Genomic DNA, 23,311 nt, shown 5'->3' on the forward strand with positions numbered 1-23,311 from the left:
GTATTATATTGTTTGTTTTTAAATTTTCTAAAGAAAAACACTTCAATGCCTTTGCAATGGGCACTGGTAGCAAACCAACACACACACACAGCCAGCCAGCGCCAGAGATAACACAGGAAAAAGCCTTTTAAGTTCTGAATATTATATTATTTGTTTTTAAAATTTCTAAAGGAAAACCCTTCAATGCCTTTGCAATCCCTTAGCCCTTTCCCCTTCCCTTAGCAATTGGCTGCAATTGGCCCAGCTCTGCAAAAGCCAGGCAACCAGCCAGAGCCAAAAAGCAACCACCCGCACGCGCGCCCACCCAAATGTGAAATGCCACGAGGCACTGCAAGTCCAGTGTTTTTATATAAGATGTGTATGGAGGCACGCAGAGGACATACAACCCCTCCCCCTTACATCAACGTGTACTGCGATTGGTCAGGGAGGCAAGGCCATACTAGGCTGCGCTCCGCTCCCAAACAAGTTTGGTTGAATTAAAAATAATTAAAAATATATATTTAAAAATATTAAAAATATTTTTTTAAAAATTAAAACAAAAACATTTCCAATCAAATTTCGAAGCCACTTAGAACATTTGGATAGAACGCTTTGAAATCACGGGTTAGATCTGACGTGATAACCTGCGTCGGAACCACGTTCGCAAATTGTGTTATATCCGATTTTAGTCCGAAGTACGACGTATTCTGACAATTCGACCATGCCTACTCCTTATGCATGAAAATATTTCTTTAAAACCAGTAACTTTCAGAAGTTTAAAATGACACTTTTTAAAATCATAATTCCTAAATTCTCTTAGCAGTTATAACACTGAAAATTCCAGCTAGATGTTTCTGGCAGGTGTGTTCCCAAAAACATTATTCTGGCAAAATTAAATATAGATGACCATATACTTCATATATGCAACATCATCATTCAGTATTTTTTGTGCCAAGAAATGCAACTGGAGCTCCTGCTAGCGCTGGATCCATTTATCACTTTGGTAGGTGAAGCAAAGTGTTCCTATAAATGAAGTGCTTAAGATCCACTTACTTTTTGGACCTGAAGAAAGTTCATATTTAATTAATAGTGGATTAAACAATAAAAGCAGTAAAAACACAAAATTACAAAAATCAATAAACCATATTGAATATAGATGGTCCTCTTCTGACATGTGCACATCAGGAAGGGAGAAATAAAATGGGTCCAGAGATCTGTTCAGAGAAATGAATGTCCACTTGACCAATCCAGAGCCATAGCAACTTCAGTGGCTACATTACTGGCTGTCACTTAAGTTCTACCATGACAAGTGCCTGCCTTTAACACCAAGTTGGCTCCAGCAGCTGGATCCCTTTCAAAATCATATTTCTATTGACAGAAATCTTTGTTCCAAGGAAATAATTGTGGTGCAATTTAGCTTCCAGTGGGACTCCTATTTTATGTCTTCACTGCCTATAGTATATGAAGTCCATATAGAGCTTTTCAAAACTAGCTTCAGAAAGTTTCTAGAAGCCACAAGAGGAAATGAATATCAGAACAAAGATCTGCCCACTCATACGAGACCTCATTTTCAATAGGAGCTAAAGTCTTCACATGTGGTATGTTACAGTTGTCAAGCAATTATGTTTCAAAAATGAACATTAGTTACAGTACTTGGTAATTACTCAGAAGAAAAGACAGCCATCTTGAAATCCCAAAGCTATTAAAAAAACAACCTTTGTTCCTACTGAAAAAAGGTTATAATTGATTTGCTGATATGACTTCACAAAACTACCTGCACTTCGGACTCTTCTTGTGGATGTGGCCATAGGGAATGCCAACACAACATTAAAAGGCAGTCTTTTGAATACCCAGTGGCAATCCACAGAAGTCCTTGGCCACACATGTCTCTGCTTCATCAGTACTGGGCAGGAAAAGAAAATTGAGGTACCAGAAAAGTACAAAAAAAACTAAGGGTTTGTGGGTGGGATCAAGAAGATTAAAAGGAAACAAACAAAACCAGACTCTAACGATGCTAATAAAACAGAGAAAGGAATTCTAAATAGCAAAAATCAAAGTTGAGAGGTTAATGAAATAGTCAAAATAAAAAAGTAAACACACACAATACATATATTTTTAAAAACCAGTATGTCCTCTTATTGTTGCTTTTCTCCAGTGACTTCAAACTAGTGGGTATCCCTAGCAATTGGCGAAAGCACTGGCCATTTCCACTCTCTTTATTTTTCTAAAGTAATTAACCTTTCTCTTTCTTGCTTGTGCTCTCCCTCCCTCCCTCTCCCTTATTTGGAACCTGGCATCTGCTCCAAATTACATACATTGAAAGAAAAATAAATCTTATCTAAATGTGTGCTGTGCTGAAGTGGAAGGAGAGTCACCTTGGTCATTGTTTCCTTTCTTTCATATAGTCTTCTGGGAACATCCGGCTTCCTGAATATTTCTTCATTACATCCAACACTTCCCTACTTGACTGGGAATGGGGCAGATGAATTTCTATAGTATTGAGGGAAGATTGGTGAATCCTGACAACCTTAAGCACCACTGACAGTTACTACCAATATCAGCCGTAATGGATGTTGTGAGAATGGAAACTGATGTTGGAAGATGTGGAAGGCAGTAGAAGGAGAATGGCTGCACATAGTAAGATGATGTCTTGTTTCTTTCACCATGAAAAGAATGCTTCATGCCATCTGTTCTTAAAAATGGCCTCTGCCCTGCATTAGTGGGTCAGCTCAAGCATTTTAGACAGTTCTGCTACAAATCTCTCTAACCATGCAACCTGGAAAGGTGGAAGGAGGTCAGAAGGGTTGCAGTTCCCTACCTCATGGTTTGTAGCTTAGCCTTCCCAGAAATTATCAGTTATACAAATGGATGAAGCTAAGAAATATTAAGAAAATGATTGCTGTACTCTCAGAAATAATCAAGGCTGCCTGCAATCTATTCTGTGTCCACTTGAAACTAAGCTAGAATTGGAAACTGGAGGAGGTACCATCCCTGATACACTGGGTGCAGAAAATCATAGAAATAATGGACATGGATAGGCTGACATTTCTCATGAGGAAAAATAAAGGAACTCAAATAAAACAAACAGATTGGAGTCTTTTTGAACAATATATAAGATAAAGTTGAAGAATACGAATATAGACAATAACAACGTAATAGCAAAAGGAGGAAGAATAAGTAGGAGGGGACAGACCAAGAAACTGTTCTTTGCTAATATCTAGATGGAACAAAGACAACCAAAAGAAGAAAAAGAATGGAAGACACAAACTAACCCCTCTTTTTTGTTTTTGTATTTTATTTATATGTTTTTTGTGTTTTCTTTGTTTTCATGTTTTTTTTTCTTTTCTCTTTTTCTCTTTCCCACACCTTCTATTTCTTTTCTTTTTCCCACTCCTTCTATTCCCTTTTCCCCCTCTTCCCCTTCCCGTATACTCATACTTTACTTTTCCCTTTTTTATGTAAAAAAAATCTTTGAAAAGCATAATAAAAATATATTTTTTAAAAAGAAACTAAGGTAATAGATAGTTGTGCCATGACATTTGGTTGTACTGATGCATAATGTATACTCAGGACAAGATGCTACCATCAGTACAGAAAAGAGAGAAACAGAATGGATTCCAATTGATATGAGAGTCAGACAAGGCTGTATTTTATTACCCTACCTATTTCACTTGTATGCAGAATTTATCATACTTAAAACTGAATGCGACTTGGAGGGTGGAAGAGTGAAAATTGGAAGAAGGAACATCAACAATGTAAGATGTTGATGACACCAAATTACTAGCAGAAAATAGCAAAAAACAAAAAAACAAAACAAAACCTGGAACTACTGAAAAAAAGTCAAGGGAGAAAGTGCAAAAGCAAAGCTGCCAGTGAGTATTGAGAAAACAAAAATAATGAATGCAATGATTTACATAATTTGAGAGCAGATGTTGATATAGTTCATGGTTTTCCATATCTTGGCTCAGTTATAAATCAGAATGGGGATTGCAATCAATGAATCATAAGACTAGGACTTGGGAAGGCAGCTATGAAAGAACTAGACAAGATACTCAAGTGTAAATATATAATTGAATACTACAATCATGATTGTCTATGCTATCATATTTCTGATTTTCAACTCACTTGAAATGTGGTGCTGGAAGAGTGTTATGCCATATCATGGACTGCCAAATGAGAAATAAAGGAACCCAAAAGCAAATCAAGCCTAAACATGTCCTAGAGGCCAAGGTTACTAATCTGGGACTGTTCCAATTTGGATGAACACAATTAAAGACAACAATACTATAGGAATTAAAGACAATAACACTGTAGGAAGGAGTAGGAAAAGAGAAGATCACATTAGAGGTGGGTAGACTCAATCATGGTCCTAAAATGGCAAGACCTCATTATAGCTATTGAAAAGGGGGTGACTTGAAAATCTCTCATTCATACCATCACCACCAGTACACTGAATTTGAATTGACAACAATGAACAAAAACACTATGTTATACATATATACATGTTATACATGTTTAACTATACAGAATCTGCTTGTAAGAACTTTCATATTAAAGGATGAATTAGGACATTATAATCTTGTTTCAAAGTGGATTAAAAGGAACCAATTTGGCTGCAGGGTGATTGCATTGACAGGTATATGCAGGGTATTGCATTGACAGTTTGAGGCTAGGAAGATGATTATATAGAACACAGAACCTGGCCTCAATCTTTTGTGTGTTCTTTTTTTTTCATTTCATGAAAAGATGTACATCAATGCACCAGAAACATACAGGGTGGGGTGGAAAGGGGAAAGTGACAGATGATGATGACAACTCTCACTTTAAATGCCTTATAGGCTCCAAGAAATTGGAGCGGGAAGGAAGGGGGGAAGCAGTTTCCACAGGGGATAAAGAGGGAAATCCCAAACTTTACATGACTGCAGGGACACACAGTCATGCAGGAAATCCACTTTTTCCACCTGGAACAATGTTTACGATTGAGCAAACATTTAGTCATCTGGCCACCTCACATTTTAATCTGTTCTCTCCCAAAATATAGGTACTGTGTGGAAGCACTCTAAGTCACTCAGAACTGAGGTTGCCACAATGTGTATTTCATTATGTACTTTTATATTATAGCCCCAAACAGTCCATGGCCACTATAAATAGCATCTGTTTGGAAGGAATATGATGTTGGAAGGTCTTATGGAACTCTGCTTGCTTTCAAACATCTGGGATGATAAAGCAGAAGAGACTTAACTCTACTGGTTGTGGACAAGGCTTGGTTATTGATCACAGTATCCCTAGGTCATTCCTATCCTCATGAATTCCTCTTGTCCAGCTGGAGCTCATACTGGAATGAGCCCAGAATAATAATTTATTCCCCAATGTAAAAACAAACTTTTAAATTAGTATGAAAATGAACAAGACTATTTGTAGGAAATAACAATTCCACTATTTCAGTGCACTCCAAAGATGTCTGAAAGTCAACTTACTGAATTAATTAGTTTATGGCTTCATTTTTTTCTCCCAGTAAAACTATGGTCATTGTTATTCCTTAAGAATCAGTGACAAAGAGGCTTTTTTTTCCACAATGAGCATGTGTTTTACAAAGCAAAAAGATAAGATTATATAGTTCTGCAAATGGAGATCCACTGACCATTGTAATAGACAGAAAATCTGTGGGCTTTCTTTCCTAAAATAAGGCTGGATAGTCATTAGTCAAAGATGGTTTAGTCATAATAAATCCTGCCTCTTTGTCACAGCTGATCACTGAGATCTTCTAATTCTATGATTATCTTCACAAGAAATGCAAATAATAGCTGGTCGAACTGCTGAATCAATGCTGTGTTATTTTCTGAGATGCCACCAGCATGTTTATGCTTGTGCAAAATAACAACATAATTGCCAGTCTTTACTTGCACACTAAGTTGCAGCAGCCATAGCATGTTATTCTATTTTTTTTCTTGCAGTAAGTGTACATTAAAGTTAAGACATTTAGTAATAGTCTGTTAGAAAGTTGTGGCTGGAGCCCTGAGCAAACATTAAATATAGAAGATATTTTTACAAATTAATTGGCCATTTTATTCAAGTTCATAATAAAACACAATGACCCTTTTATCATTGTACATTTCTTGAACACTGGAGTGCCAAAAATATTAGAAGATAAGAGATAAAAAATATATCTGAAGGACATGCTCTCACCAGTTTGAACTAGAACAGATAGCATATTTAGAAAGATGCTCTTCCAGTAAGTCCTTTGTGCTAAGTGTCACAAAGAAATTATGCAGGTATTGTTACAAAAAGTGAATATGAGTCCCAAAACAGGCAATACTAGTCCTTAGCAGGGAGATTCCATTTCCCATCACCCTAAAAGCTAATTAAAATACAGACTCTGTTATCAGATCTTAGATCCTAATGTGTAATCGAGTATAAAAAGTCAATTGCAATTACTCATGGCCTCACCTGACAAATTACAGCTTTTATGGAAAATAACAGATCTAAAGGCTGTTATGAAAATGGGAATGCACCTGTTAGCTTTAACAGAACGCTGTAGCTCTATATTAATCATTTCTCTCTCTTTGTCCTTTGTTCAGAACATATCAAAGAAAGAAAAGACAGACTTTTAGTTATAAATGAAAAGTTGGTTACAGTCATTCCCATTTTCCAAAGTTTCTTCCTGGTTTTGCACCAATCTGAGTTTTAAAAAGCTTGCAGACATGTCTATGTGCATTATTATGTCAATTTCCCCAAATATATATCCCCAAGTAATATATCCTGATGTATATTTTTGTAATTATTTTATTGAATAAAGCATAGTCAGATTCAGCATATTGTGCATTTTGAAGCAGAACTTTGGTTAACATACTGGGGCCCGGGCTGTGGCGCAGGCTGTTGAGCAACCAGCTGCAGCCAGTGCAACAAATCACTCTGACCAAGAGGTCATGAGTTCGAGGCCAGCTCGGAGCCCCGTGTTTGTCTTTGTCTTTGTTCTATGTTAAGGCATTGAATGTTTGCCTTATATGTGTAATGTGATCCACCCTGAGTCCCCTTCGGGATGAGAAGGGCGGAATATAAATACTGTAAATAAATTATAAATAAATACTGTTTCAAAAAGTGTAAAATAGGTAGGCAAATGATTTATTTTTTATTGCTAGTCGGCATTTTATGCTCATACATTAAACATAAAAGCTGGTTTGTGGATTGAAAGCAGGGAAGGAGGTACCCAGTTCATTCTGTCTCTTCCTCTATCTAGTGGTGCTCTCAATAAGTGTGTTGAAGGACTGAGTTTACAAGAGGCCTGAAACAATGTCTAAACTGGATAAATGGCTAAATGGAAAATGGTCCCGCCTACTCATATTGAATTTAAGATTCAAAACACTCACCAATATTTTTTGTTAAGATTCTATAACACTCAGAAGCCTCCCAAAATTAATTTAATTTTCAGTATAAGCATTAAGCAGCTTTGGTAAAACCAAAGAGGAAATTGCTAGTGTTTAAATTAAGACACAGGTTGCTTGCCAGTCGCCATAAGGAAGGGCAGCTGGGGCAGGACTAGCTGTGCTGGACAGGAGACTGAGAACACAGCATTCTGGGAAATGTAGTTTGGGAAGGTGAGGCCCCCTGTGGCAAAGAATTCAAAAGGCCCTGCTCTAAACAACATTTCCCATAATGCAGTGCTCAGTATCAGAAAGCCCTAATGAGGACTGCAACAGACAGTCCTTTAGTCAGAATAATTTTTTTATGTCACATGTTGAAGATCATACATATATGTGCCAAGTAATGACTTCTGAATATCTACCTTCCCTAGTTCCTGTTGTAGTTGGCAATCATCAGAAGACTTTTCTGAATGTTCAGAGGATGAGGGGGATGATGGGTTACAAAATGAGGAGTCTGTGAGTGTTTGGGAAGAATTGCACGAGAGTGTAGATTAGACCTGAGAATGCAGGGCGTGAAAAGCAGGCAGACTTGATATTCTCAGAGCATTTGCAATAAGACTTTGAAATCCAGATGTGTTAATCATGATGTCATGGATGCCTAGCAGGCTTAAATTATGTGGTTTGGTTCCAGGCCTCTCAGAGGAGACCGCGTTGCTAATGGGGATTCGGTCTCCTGTTCATGATTCCAAGTTCATGGTTCCTGTATTGTCAAGATTCCTGTTTCATGTTCCTGTTTATGCCTATGTATCTTTGGAGAAGTTATCTTGGAGAGGTTCCTGTTTTCATGTTCATGATTAATTCTATGATTTTTGATTCCCTGGTTCTGGTGTTTAACCTGGCATTTTTGGATTACTACCATTGAACTCTAGTTTCTTTTGTGTATTGCATTTTATATTCTGACTGTCTCCTTTGGATTTGCACCTTTTCCCTTTTTATATGTTTTCTTCAATAAACATTCTTTTATTGGGTCACTGGACTCTGGTGTGGTGCTGAGTGAAAGGAGTGTTCCAGTGCTAGGGTGTAACAGTTCCATATTCCCCCAAACTCCTAAAAAAATAAGTTATTTTAACCATCCTGATGCCCATACAATTCAGAGGGGCATGGGAGAGAGGGGTATTAACTTCTGTTTAACTGTTCTGAATCCAAGATTTTAAAAACAGATGGAAAAGAGATTGTTATGGAATAAATAATAAAAATGTTAAGTTCTTTAGTGTTAAAATATTATTCCACTCATAGAACTGTGTGATTTGATTCCTTTTCTTACTTACTATATTTTATTCTGGACTGACAAGTCCTGCTCATGTTTCTTCAAGGCATTTCATTACAAGTTAGATGGGCATGCTGACAGCTTGTTAAGTTATACTTCACTGTTTCCTAGATCTCCAAACTTTGCAGTATTGTGCTTGTGTCCACATCTTATTTTCTGTCTGTCTGTCTGTCTGTCTGTCTGTCTGTCTGTCTGTCTTTCTTTCTTTCTTTCTTTCTTTCTTTTAAAAAATCTTTAACACAATTCAGAGTTAATTTTTTCTTATCTTTTAAAAATTTCAATATAGCAAAAAGATGCAATCATTGCAATTATACACTTAATCACTGTAATTATTTTGAGAATATTGGAAAGGGATAAAAATAGTGAAACAAACTTGCACCTATATTTATTGTAATAAAAAGATGGATACAATTTATTAATTTGAATGCAACCAAAGGTTGTTAATATATTCCTTTTACCTATGCAACTTATATTCTAATATTTTACTGATAGGAAGCATTCATTATATCTGGACCTGAACAGTACACTACAGCATGTGAATTTTGTGTGGAATCAGTACCAAACTGTGAAGATTCTTATACATTTTGGATTCTTCTCATCACACTTTCTCAACACTCAAAAAATGTTTTTCAACCATTTTTGAAAATTCCGTCAAATCACATGCCCCACAATCAAGACAAGATTTGGTTCAGTCTCCCCCAACATGGTTATCTAGAGTAGTGGAGAATCCTTCAGAGCCATCAGAATCTGGTCTTCAGAAATATTGGTAAGAGAGAAAATAGTTCAAGCAAATATTCTCTAGTGTTAAAAATGTGATTACATTCATCTTTACCATCTAAGATAGGTAAAGGTAAAGGTTTCCCCTGACATTAAGTCCAGTCATGTCTGACTCTGGGGGGTTGGTGCTCATCTCAATTTCTAAGCTGAAGAGCCAGCGTTGTCCATAGACACCTCCAAGGTCATGTGACCGGCATGACTGCATGGAGTGCCCTTACCTTCCCACCGGAGCGGTACCTATTGATCTACTCACATTGGCATGTTTTCGAACTGCTAGGTTGGCAGAAGCTAGAGCTAATAGCGGGTGCTCATTCCGCTCCCGGGATTTGAACCTGCGACCTTTCAGTCTGCAAGTTCAGCAGCTCAGTGCTTTAACACACTTTGCCACCGACTAAGATAAGCAAACCTTATTAGCAGGACAGCATTGAAATAAGACAGGCTGAAACTTTATTAGTTCTATCATGTGTGAACATACTATGAAGACATTTGTCTTATAGTAATGTGTTCAGAACAGTCTCAAGAATAAACTACTTGCAATTTTCATTTTTTCAGGCAAAGTATATTTGTAATCACCCTACAATTATTTACACATAAAATGTCTATCCCATCCTTCACTTGCATATGGTTAAATAATGACATTAATAATGACAAACATAAAATGAAGAGTAACTTTCTGTTAGAAGGCTCACAGGGGATTTATCTTTGGATAAAAGAATTACTAGGATTTGGCATCTTGCAGAGTGAAAACCTATTAGGTCATGCCATATTAATCGATACTGACTTTGTATTATACATGAGTTTGAAGTGAAAATATTCAGCCAACCTATGACTATAGATTTAAATATTTTGACCTAACTCATTTGTAAACTTGGTTGTCAGAAAAGTCTGGTGTGCATAGACAGTTACATATAGTTTCCATTATATTCAAGCTAGTTTAGGTGGAAATTGCTAGTTCTTGTGAACATTCATATTACAAAGAGAAAGATCTGGGGAAAATGCTGAATTTGCAGTATCGCTTAGAAATCTTTCAATTTTACTTATCTGCCATATATAGTGCTTGTTTAGAGAAAATGGCTCTAACAAGATTAAGGCTCTTCTGAACTCCACTTTTACACAAACAATGACTAGCTGTTAACAGCTTACTGGAGAGGGACCCAGAAGTCAGCAGTGAGATGACAGACAACATATTCTTTCAAAGAAATGGAGAAATCTGCTTGCCAAGATGTGTTAGCACTTTGCAATGTTAACCTGATTCCATGCTTGTGGAAGTGCATTTTGTTGTCTATGCACATGTGATTATTGATCAGGTAACAGAAAGAAAAAAGGAAAGAAAAATAGCTATATAGGAACAGAGATTTATAGCACATTGAAAGGCATGCCAGAATACTACACTGACATAGAATAATAGATAAGTGGATAAGAAAATAAAAAAGAACAGAGCATTACCTTAGGTTATCCCAGCCCCACTGTCTTTTATTGCTGTAGAAGTGCAATACACCTTGTAAAAATGAAATAGGTTCCTGAAGACAGGAAGAACAAGTGAGGAACTGGCATACATACAAGTACTTACTTTGGGTTCCCAGTGCCTGGTTTCTTCCTCCGGAATATGCTGAGAAAATTGTTGGACCGACATGGAGTCTTGCCATCCCCAACATGCATACGCACCACATCAGAAGTGGTGAAGGCACTGCGGACATTCCTCTCAGGCTTGGCAATGATGATATACATCTTGGGTGTGAACATGCACCCTAAAGCAACTGTCACACTCAGGCTCACGGCAAAACAAGTAGTGATGATCTTGTAGTTGCTCCCGAAGTATATTGGTACAAAGGCTAGCCAGATGATACAAGTTGTATACATAGTGAAGGCAATATATTTGGCCTCATTGAAGTTGGCGGGCACGTTGCGAGTTTTGAAGGCATAGTAAGTGCAACTCATGATGAGGAGTCCATTGTAACCCACCGGGGCAACCACACCTAGGTTGCTGGTGTTGCAGATCAGGAAGACTTCCTTGATGCTTGGGTAGGAAAGGACAGGGAAAGGGGGCTCCATGATGATCAGGGTTATCACCAATGTCAGTTGTACACTGATCAAAATGGAGGCAATGACTACTTGGGCCCAAGCACTCATGAACCGTGGTTTGCGAGTGCAAATTTTTTTCTTGCTCCCTGCCAAAATGCGTGCGATACGGTTGGTTTTGGTTACAAGGGCAGAATAGCACATGGCAGATGAAAGCCCCACAAGAAGGCGCTGGAGGTAGCATGAAGTGTCAGTGGGCTTAGCGATAAGGGTGAAAGGACAAATATAGCCAAGGAAAATCCCAGCAAGTATAATGTAGCAGAGCTCCCGGCTAGAGGATTTTACAACAGGGGTGTCCCTGTAGAGTGCAAAGATAAGAGTAACAAACATGGTGACCAGGATACCCAGGCAGGAGAAGACGACAGCCACAATCGACTCTATGTCACTCCACTGGAGATATTTTACAGGAATGGGTTCACAGCCTGCAGTTTACAGAAGAGAAACAGAATTAAAAACATGTAAATGTGAAGTGAGCATAGTGCGCACACCTTTTCCCCATTGATTTAATGGCAACACAGTTCTTCCATGTTGTCCTGCCGGTGGCATGCACTGACTCTGCCCTCCTTCACCCACAGAGCCAGCACAGTGTCATGTGATGAGATGAGAGCTGGCCGGTTCCATGGATGACCTGGGCTAAAATTGACACATGCTGCTGATTTTAGCCCAATGTGATGAGGTCATATGTCTAACTCGAAACTGGAAGATATCTCTATCTACTCTCAGGAAGCCAAGCTGCATGAAAGATTGTTGAGTAGATTAGAGTCTGCTGACTGAATAAGAAAATCATCCAAACATAGCAAAACTCCTAGTAAGGAGCCATTGAGCTCAGAGAGGGGAGAGATAACAGAAAAGCCTTGGGTGAGAGTTCCTTATCTGATGGGAGTTCACCAATTCAGCCAGGAAATAATGTTTGATGGATACCCATGATATGACATTAGTGGAGAAAGATAGTACATTTCTTGTCAGTCTTAGCTCTTGTAACACTATAGAGGCTAGAATTGTGAGTCGGTGTCTTCTATATATGAGGGGCAACCAGAATATTTTTAATGTTTGAGTTGTATAAATGGAGAGACAGAGAGACAATAAGAGAGATATTTGGTAATGTACTGGCATTTTTTAGTGAGAAAATGTTAATGCAAAGAATTGTCCATACCTGTCAAGTCGTCATTAGGCCATTGTCCCAGTTCACATGCCTTGCATGTAAATTCATCCTGGACGAATTCATTCTCCTTGCATGCCGTGCAAATCCAGCAGCAGCTCACCTCTCCCTTCCTTATAACCTACAATAAAAAATAAAATTATTTTTTCCAAATTTTTTTGGAACATTAGCATTTCACTTTGCATAACTGAGTCTATTATATATTAATACTAAGAAATATGAAAATGGTACTAAGGAATCATAAGAGCACCTAGGGACACTGTTGTGACTGCGCCTTCGGGGATTATGGTTGATGGTGATGGGATCCGAAGAGGAAGAAAAAACCCTCGTGATGAGGGTTTACTGGAGGAGTTGCGCAGGAAGCGACTTAGAGAGCTATATGGGGGATCTTCTGAGGAAGATTCAGATGGGGAGTTTGGGGAAATGGATGCTGAGGAACAGGTGGTGGCTAGGGAAGTGGGCACTGAATGGGCACAGCCACCAGAGATGTCTGGGGATTTGGGGCCTATGGATACTACTGAACCTGGGGTTTCTGCAGGAGCTGATCCCACTTGGGATGCTTGGAGAAGGGAGAATGGTTCTTTAAGTGTTTATGGGGCTAAGTGTGGGCAGGATGATTGGGACTCCGATGAATTGCTAGGTACTCCAGATCCACGAGCTCTAGCTGTGTGGAGTTCGGACTCTGAGTAGATTTGGGACACCTGGTGTTTGGGTGTGAGTGTTTGGTCACCCAGGAGGAAGGGGAATAAAATGGGAATGTTTGACCATTGCACTTTGCGTGTGGCAAGGTGTTGCTGAGGCGCCATTGGGATCTCTGTGTTTCCGTGAAGATTGGACTTGGACTGTGATTCGGATGTAAGTTATCTGGGACTGCTCTGCAGCAGAGGGATGGAACTGTGTGGGTTTCCTTGGACTGCATTCTGATTACTATTTCTAGCTGCTGATACCATCTGGCTTGGCTCTCGCTGTGTCTTATCGTGGACCTGCACCCTCTTCGGACTTTGGATTGAATTTGACCTGGCTTCTGTCTACGCTCCCTGACTGACGACTACTCCCGGCTTCTGACTTCTGGAATTTGCTGCTGCCTCTCGACCTGACCTTGGATTCTCCTGACGACGGCTATTCATCATCCCTTTGAAGCTTCGGCTTTATCTGCACTGTGGAAGCAGTTTACTGCTCTTCTAGTTTGTTTGTTTTTGCCAGTTTGCTGTTTTTCTTTTGGGAACTATCCCTTTAACTCTGCAGAGCCGGCTGTCTGTTTTCAGAAACGGTTTGAAGCTAAAAGAAGCTTTTGCACTTTCTGTTATACTCTGCAGCTTTTGGAAGGTTGCAAGCCTTCGTTTATTTTGCATGTTATCTTGCAGTCAACTCTATTTGTTTCTTCTAAGCTGAATTGAAGCGTCCTTAGTTTTTATTGAATGCCAGCATGGGAAAATAGCATGGCTTGTTTTTGTGTTATTTTTGGCTTATCTTCAGAATAAACTGTTTTGTTTGTTAACTGGCGTCTGACTCTTGACAGACACCTTAAAAGTATTCATGTTCCAACTTGTCTGGGCTAAAATACACAAATTTTCTGTATATATATTTTTTAAAAAGAATGAACATACAGTTGAGTGAAATAGATGAGTGGCTTGATATAGGAGGAGCCTACTTTGTAAGCTCAATGCGGTTTGTGAATAAAGGAACTGGTGAAAAGGGGACATGGATAGATAGATAGATAGATAGTACCATATTATGCATTAAAATATTTTAAAAAGAAATTCAGAAGAAACCAAACTACTATATTTGATCATTTGGTTATACATATTTTCCTATTTAATTATCTTACTGTACTTTACTTTTACATGCAATTGTATTCTGATAGCAAAAACAATCAAGCCCCCTTCCTGGAGTAAGTATCACTACAATAACATCTTTGGTTGCAGCTTTTTTACAAGTCTATCCATAAGGAACAGATAAGACAGGCAAGTGTCACACAGGATGAGCCATATTTCCCAGATTGTCAGGTTTCATTTTTTTTTAAAGGAATGAACAGAACATCTAATCATTGCAGAAGTCAAGACAAGAGGAAAATTGTGAAGCAGGTATTCTTGCTGATTTGTTTGGGAAACTGTGTTTTAATCTTCTCAGTCAGTTAATAAAATCACAACAATGACTTATATTCCTAGTGTCTGGAGGAGGAATTTCCTGATTCAGTAGAACACTTTTATTGATCTTCCCCGATGGGAAGTGATTGCTAACCCATTAAAAATCAGGTATCAAGTGTGTGAGAAGGTGTGATTAGGCAGTGCTATGACTCTCCTGTCCCATTGCAAAAAAAAGCAACAAGGGCAGAGTTTATGATCTTTCCACCACACTTTTTCTTTTAAAATTAAGTCCCGGAACCTAACTTGTCAAATTATTTACACAATAGATTGTAACATGAGTAGTTTGAATCTATATGGTCATACAGAACAAGAGCAACAACCTTGACAGTAATGGTGGATAGAGGAGGAGAAGAATACCCTCCATTCTCCAGAAACCATCCCCAAGATGACTTTTTATGTTTGAGTGGTCCTCGCAGCCAAGGCTCTCTGGGAAATGATTTGCAAAATAGCCTGTTGCATTGCTGGCACATGGTGATTTCTTTGGTGTGGGGCTCTTACAGACTTCAGAAATGAGGTAGTATTGGAGGAATGAAACAATAATTTTCAAGTCAGAATAATAATAATAATAATAATAATAATAATAATAATAATAATAAAAAACTTTATTTATACCCCGCCACCATCTCCCCAATGGGGACTCGGGCGGCTTACATGGGGCCACGCCCAAAACAATACAATGTAAACAGCATATAAAAGAACAGCACAACACAATACAATAAACAATACAGTAAATAATATCCATTACAAAATAACACAAGGAGACAATAAAAACAAGGGCAGACCACAAGAACATTAAGTTAAAACTCGGGGTGAGAAAGACATAAAAATAAAAACCACAGCGAACAGGGTCATAAGGGAGTGGGGTATTCTGGAGGATAGATATTAGGGGGAGCAACGGAAAAGAAATATAAAATGGTTACTCTCCAAAAGCGCAGCGAAAGAGCCATGTTTTCAAGTCTTTCTTGAAGGCTGCTAGTGTGGGGTGGTGTCAATGACATAATCTCCTCATCCTTGCTCTCTTCTTCTCTTCCTCCTGTCCTTGCTGTTGTATGCCATCCATATGCTCTATTGGTGCAGGTGTCTGCCCATTGGATTTCAATAGCATCTTGACCTTTTTAAACAACAATTTTTGATTTCCATCCTGCCTTTCCCCCAAGGGTTTCCTAAATTACAGGAAGGACGTAGCACTACATAATATAATGGCTCATTAAACCTCAGTTTCTTTTGTCATCTTCCTCAGATTTTTAAATTCAAATCTCTCATCCCAAAGTTTTGGCACAATGGGTTAAACTGCTGAGCTACTGAACTTGCTGATCGAAAGGTCAGCGGTTCGAATCCAGGGAGCCGGGTGAGCCCCTGCTGTTAGCCCCAGCTTTTACCAACCTAGCAGTTTAAAAACATGCAAATGTGAGTAGATCAATAGGTATCACTCCATGCAGTCATGCGGGCCACATGACCTTGGAGGTGTCTACAGACAACACCGGCTCTTCGGCTTAGAAATGGAGATGAGCAGCAACCCCCAGAGTTGGACATGACTAGACTTACCTTTTTTACCATACATATAACATTCTCCTACATCCATCCTATCAAATAATATAGGTTTTCCGCTATACCACAGGCTTCCAAATGCCATGGAATGTGATGGAAAAAAATACACACACAAAGCACTGTTGTGTCATTCTTCCCATACTGAAATGGAGCTACACAACACTGTGCAGCAGCTTTGCCTAACCACATAAGACTCATGAAGGTGGCACTTTTGATTTACATCTACAAACAGAAGACCTAGGGCGCACCTACACTGTAAAATTGATGCAGTTTGACACCACTTTAACTGTCATGGATCATTACTATGGCATCCTGGGAATTGCAGTTTCACAATGTCTTTAGCTTTCTCTGCAAAAGAGTACTAGTGTATCAACAAACTACAAATCCCAGGATTCCATAGAATTGAGATATGGCAATTAAAGTTCGCTCGAACTGCAACTGAGGAACTTCACTGTGAGAAAGATTTAAATTGGGCCTTTGCCACAAATTGGGAACCATCAGTTTCCACAACTTAATGTTGACATCAATTGCAGACCTTTAATTTTCACCCACAGAATTCAAATAAAGCTATTCATTATTATAGAAGAAAATAAATAAAGCAAGTAAAACTGACAGGCATGTTATAAGTTTGGATAGAGGAAAAGTTAACCTTTAAAAGCTCATTTAAAAAAATCCCCTCTCTTTATAGTGGAACATTTTGCTTTTTCAAATTAACTCTATATACATTATTTGTGTATTGTTGTTTGTATATGCAAGCATGACAGGTGGCAAATTGCTTTCAGCTATATACAAATGGAGTCTCCGGTAGAGATTTTGTTTGCAGTTCAAAGCAGCCTAGATGTGGCAGCAGAGGGGGGCAAATACCAAGCAGCACATGCTTCAATCATTCCACCGGAGGGAACTGCTGTTGCACATTACAATTTGCTATTACACTGGGTATTGATCTTGTTCAGTAAATTTCACATCACATGCAGTAACAGCCTGCCCTTTCAGAAAAGGCCAAGGCAAGTCAATTGAGTCAGAAACAAAAGTTCTGATTGTATAAATAAAAGCTAGAATTTGTGTGCAAGATCAATAGGTATTCATTTGTCCAAAAGTGGCAGGGACAACTACTAAAAGAGGCAACACGGCAGCAAAATACAACATGGAGATATGCTGAAACTGTGTAATAAAGTGTCAGGATGTGTCCCACTGTTGTTGGAAGTACCCCCAAACAAGTACTGTTAGGAATGTGGCACTAAGGAAATAAATGCTAACCTGCATGTTATTTTGAGTCTCTAATGATATAGTTTTGGCAGTATAGCAGTTGTTTCCAGAATCGGAATATGAAAATTCTACCTAATTTACTGTCCTCCATTTGAGGGTTTTGATAGTGCTCAATAAAAACAAGGTAATGACAACTAGAATTACATGAAAATTCACTGAAGGCAAGAATTGATAAGTATACTTTCGCTTGGAATGTCTAACAAATTTTTTATTTGGTTAAAAAACTTTTGCTGGTATAATGTTGCTAATAAAACACATGTGCAATGATTACAGAATGGCCGCAGATTACAATTTTTGGATGATGTGATTTTAATATTGATTGTAATGTTTTAAATGTTAATATGTATTGATTTTAATTAATCTATTTTAAGCTTATTTTGTATGTGATGAGGCACTGAGTAGTTGCCATATGTAAGCTGCCTTGAGTCCCTTCAGGGTGGAGAAAGGCAGGGTATAAATGGGGTAAACAAACAAACAAAAATAATAGAAACAAATGAATAATTACATGATACACTGTTTTGTGTGGACAGCATTTGTTCTGGTCTGTTTTTTTTTTCTTCTGAGGGGAAGTCATAGGGAGGAAGGAGCAAGCTTGTTTTCTGCTGCCCTGGAGACTAGGACGCGGAACAATGGCTTCAAACTACAGGAAAGGAGATTCCACCTGAACATCAGGAAGAACTTCCTCACAGTGAGGGCTGTTCGACAGTGGAACTCTCCCCCCCGGGCTGTGGTGGAGGCTCCTTCCTTGGAGGCTTTTAAGCAGAGGCTGGATGGCCATCTGTCGGGGGTGCTTTAAATGCGATTTCCTGCTTCTTGGCAGGGGGTTGGACTGGATGGCCCATGAGGTCTCTTCCAACTCTACTATTCTATGATTCTATGATTCTATTATTAACAATAACTTTATGTGTCCAAGCTATACAAATGTGACAAATTTTGGGGCATTTGTGCACAATATTTGAAATGGGTTCAAACTCATATTATGTCAGGGCAAATTATTCTTGTTCTGCCCAAAGAATTGGTTATACATTTTTAACCTGCTTGGACCATATATGAGTTTAAGTATAAGAACCTCACCATTTTGTTTGCTTGTTTATTTATTTATTTACAATATTTATACCCTGCCCTTCTCACCACGAAGGGGACTCCGAGCGGTTTACAGAACACACATATGGCAAACATTCAGTGCCAAATATACAATTAACAAGGACAGATAACACAAATAGAGGTAAAAGCAGTTTTTCCCATCTTACTTCTGGCATCTTGAAAGCTTTGCTCAACTCCGGCCAGGTGAAGGTGCTGCCACTCCATCTTTCATGCCGAGGAGTTTTCCTCCAATCGATGTCCTTAAGGGTACCTTTATTACCTCCCCACTAAAAACTGTACCTAACGGTATCTACTCATACTTCTGCTTTTGACCTGCTAGGTGGGCTGGTGAATTGGGGCTAATGGTGCTAACCCCGACCCAGACTCAAACTGCCAACCTTTTGATCGAAAGGATTTTTCTGCAACACAACAGTTTAGCCTGCTGTGCTAAGCCCGGCTCCAGCTGAAACACACTTTTAAAATAAATTACAAGTAATGTTCAAAGAATATGTGATCTGCACAGTCTGCTTAGTTGGGAAACACCATGCTGGAATTTCAATGTCAAAAACATATGAGGTACAATTCAGTCATTACCTTAGTGGGTTTCAGGGAATCCATTACAATGTTATTTGGATAATCAACTTTTAACTTAATAGGTCTGCATATTAACTGGATGTATGGGATCACATGCACTTTCTGCATTGCTTAATTTATACAAATGAGGAAATAAACTGTGCAACTGAAATCAACTACCTTTTCTCAAAAACAGGGAATCATGGTAAATAGTTCCCAAGAATGACAGAACTTGAATCCATGCTTCAAAATTATCAAGTATCTGGAAGATTTTTAAAGAAGCCATTACAACTTGTCCTCTCATCTAATTTCTCAGATTTTTTTTAAAACAGGAGTCATCCCCATAAGAGAAAGAGTTATCCACATACCTTAATTTGACCTTTTGAACAAGGATCACTACACACTGACCGAACCATTTCGCTTTTGTTCATCAGAATCTTCTCATCATCCATATTCAATATCCCTTCATGCCAAGTACCAACATAGACATAATCATAATGATTAGCCCCTATGTACTGCAGATTCATGATGTCATACCTAAGAAGCAAGAACAGAGTGCAAAATGTTAAACTAAAATGGCATGTCCTTTACCATTCCTACTCAGATTCAAAATGGAAACACCTTCTCCCCTTCATACTCAAAGGCCCCATGTTCATCATGTACAATCCCACAATTACAGGTGAAATTTTGCCTGATTTTTGGTATTGTTGATAGATGAAGAAGCCAGTGAAGCTTTGAAAGCTTGCACAGTGTGCTTTATTGGAGTTGGTTCAATAAAGATTTCACTGCCTTGTGAATTTTGGATTTTGTTGTATTTCCTGCATGGCCAACATAGCTACCTCCAAATGTTTTCTAAATTTGAAGATATTCAATTTCCCCCAACAAAGATACGTATACAGCATCTAAACCAGTGGTTCTCAACCTGAGGTTCCTAGATGTTTTTGGCCTCCAACTCCCAGAAATCCTAACAGCTGGTAAACTGGCTGGGATTTCTGGAAGTTGTAGGACAAAAACATCTGGGGATCCCAGGTTGAGAACCACTGATCTAAATGTTTCCAAGATGTGGAAGATGCTTTCATAAATATTCATTTCTTACATATATGAGCTGACTAAGAAAACACATCTGGGAACCATCAGCAACCAAGATACTGTAGTCAATGGCACAGAAATCCTGGATATTCCCCTCAACAGACCATGGATATGCTTCCAACTGTGTAGAAACTGTAATTCAACCAGCATGTTGTGAATGAAGTTGAATTAGTCTTTCAAGGAAAAGGGTTTTTATTGAAAAATCTTCCCTGACAGGTTTGTTTTGTTTGTGTTTTACCAGAGCTCTGTTTGGCCATAATCCTTAGTGCCCCACTCCCCACCAAAACAGTGGCACTGATATACACAGCCAAAGTCTGACAGGTTAAGGTTTCTTTACTAAGGCCCTTCCTTCAGAGAACAGCAGGGCCATACTTTGAGCCTGGTTTACCACATGCACCATCTGTCTTTGTTAAACCTGTGGAAGCACAAATAATATTCTCCTTGACTCAAAAAGGTTTCTTAGGGTGGACTTTGAGGATCCTTGACACAAATTATTCATAGCTACATTGAATAATGAATGAAAGGCAGCTTTGCAAACATCTCATGAACAATTACCAATCCAGGTGGAAAATCTGCTACTTGCTTGCTCAAAGGAAGTAGGATATGCTTGTACCAAAGTCAGTGTACATGTTTTTTGGAGCTTTTAAAGAGTATACTCCATTCACCATTTTTGTCTCTCATTGTTCTTTCTGCCTAAGACTGCTCTGCAAAATCTCTTGGTGCAACTTTGCGATGCTGCTTTTACTTCACAAAGACAAGAACATTGCAGAAGGAATGAGTGACAGTCACAATTTCAAGATGGGAGAGAAAGAAGTAGGAGGGAACAGAGCATACTAAAGGAAGGAGGAAGAATCAGCAGTGAGTCTAGACAGACAGGTTGGATGTTGGGAGGCAGGGAAGACAAGATCATTGTAGGTGGCAGACAGAGGTGTGTTTTGGTTTCAATTCAGAATGGAGAGAAAACCATAAGTAAAAACTGATTTTTTTTTCCCTCAAGGAATTGAAAAGAGATGTGGTTCTTTCTGTGAAACTACTGTATTTCTTTGCTTGCTGTGTTTAGACTAAGGTTAAGATATTTTTCCCTTGAGCATTACAACAATAGACAGCCGGAGGACAAAAAGCCAGACAGATGTTTGTGTGCCCTGGGTAGTAATGAGGAACAGGCAAATCAAACTGGTTCTCAAAAGCAGAAGGATATTGCCAGAAACAGTTTTTAAGGGGAAGAAATGACACCAATGGATTTCAGAGAGAGTAAGTGTCACTCAATTGAGAACTATAGAACTAAAGTCTATCTGGGTAACCCAGAAAACCTGTCTCCATATTTGTTAACTGGTTTCAGCAGAGCTACTAAGGAAATGAGGAATACAGAAAAAAGTACTTCTGTGCAGACCATAAGAGATTTCTATCAAACTACATAAGACCCTGGTTTGACATTTTGATTTGTAAATTTACTGCTGTATAAAACAAGAATTTTGATTTGTTATAAACATCTTACATTACTAAGATGACAAGAAAAAGGGTAGCACACAGTATTACTTGAATGCAAACTCACGGCATGATCTTATGCCACTGCTCATCAGAACTGCACCTTTAATTACCACCTTTCTGTCATATGAGTTGGATGTTAATATGAGCATAGCAGGCACATCACAGATGGGAGTAAAATGTATATTTTACTGCCCCATAGTCCAAGATAAAAAAAGTACACTTATCATTAACATGTTATAGTGGTACATCCTGGAAGGCAGCATTTATCATAACAGTCCCTGTAAGGATGCAGCTGAGATATATTTGGCTGACCTCTACTGGAGATGAGACTGCCTTAGTTATCACCTTGGTCTAAGACACCAAGGACTTCTTCTGTTTTTGAAAGCTTGCAATTTGTTCACGGTGCCCTGTGAAATACTTGTGACCAAACATTTATGATTAGAACCCTTTCCCAAAACTTTTATACCTTTCCTTTTCTTCTTCTGTTTCATTTGTAGGTTATTTCACACCTGTCTTACTGATTGACCAATACAACTGAAAGCATTCCACACACTATATGAAACTCAGGAGCTTTTGTTTTCATTAAGGTCTGATCATGTAATTTCTGTGGCATTTGAAAGGCATCTGTTTACCTGATTCGCTTGTAATTACTCTGATTTTATCTGCTTGGATTTTAATGTATTGTCCATTATATTATTTTGTGTATCATTGAAATGTTTTAAGTTTTGTCAAATATGTTGTGTCATTGTTCAGGCTTCTCCCTGTTGTGAGCCGCCCTGAGTCCCTTCAGGGAGATGGGGTGGGATATAAAAATAAAGATGATGATGATTACCTGAAAAGATTGAATAAATCACCTAGTCACTTATCTGCCAGGAACATTGCTTGCATGTTTTTTCAGGCACAAGAATGTTCTTCAAATATTACAGGAGAGATGTAGCTGATGCATGGAAGAAATACACCTTTTCCTGTAAAGATGATGCCTACATTCCTTGTTTAAAATATTTCTTGTGTGTGTGTGTGTGTGTGTGTCTGTATACACAGACACACCATTATTAATTAGAAATCAACATTTCCATGTTTTGCTCATTGATCAATGTCTTGCCTAAGCAAAAAGACCCTCTTGCTAGTTCACGTTGGAAGATATGAGTTCCACTTAAACCCACCATGTGTCATTCCATTGTGTTCTGAAGGTCCCTGTAACCATCAGAAGAAGGGAAAAGGAGGTCTAAGTGGATTGGAAATAGCCAAATATGGGTTAAGTGGGTTGATGGATCCTTATCTGGAAGTAAAGAAAATAATAGAAAATTGTATATTTGAAACTGTTCAAACTTCAGCTTGGTTTATCAGCTTGGTATAAGCTAAATCCAACATCATGCTCATGCAATGACACTCTACCACAATCCCCTTGTCCCCTACTATGGCCTTGACATTCTGT

General features: G+C 38.5%; 1 protein-coding gene across 6 annotated transcripts in view; it reads right to left on the minus strand.

Moving 5' to 3' along the window:
• The window catches only part of grm1 (glutamate metabotropic receptor 1), a 255,315-nt gene that overhangs the window by 64,342 nt on the left and 167,662 nt on the right, over positions 1 to 23,311 (minus strand). For all 6 annotated transcript variants that reach the window (XM_062977613.1, XM_062977628.1, XM_062977620.1 and 3 more), the window contains exons 6-8: positions 19,668 to 19,836; positions 12,677 to 12,803; positions 11,015 to 11,945 (exon numbers count right to left, since the gene is read on the minus strand). In XM_062977613.1, the coding sequence (XP_062833683.1) occupies positions 11,015 to 11,945; positions 12,677 to 12,803; positions 19,668 to 19,836 (1,227 nt within the window). The remainder of the gene's footprint in view (positions 1 to 11,014; positions 11,946 to 12,676; positions 12,804 to 19,667; positions 19,837 to 23,311) is intronic.

Source organism: Anolis carolinensis, chromosome 1, assembly GCF_035594765.1.
Source record: "Anolis carolinensis isolate JA03-04 chromosome 1, rAnoCar3.1.pri, whole genome shotgun sequence".
In the NCBI taxonomy this organism is placed as follows: Eukaryota; Metazoa; Chordata; class Lepidosauria; order Squamata; family Dactyloidae; genus Anolis; species Anolis carolinensis.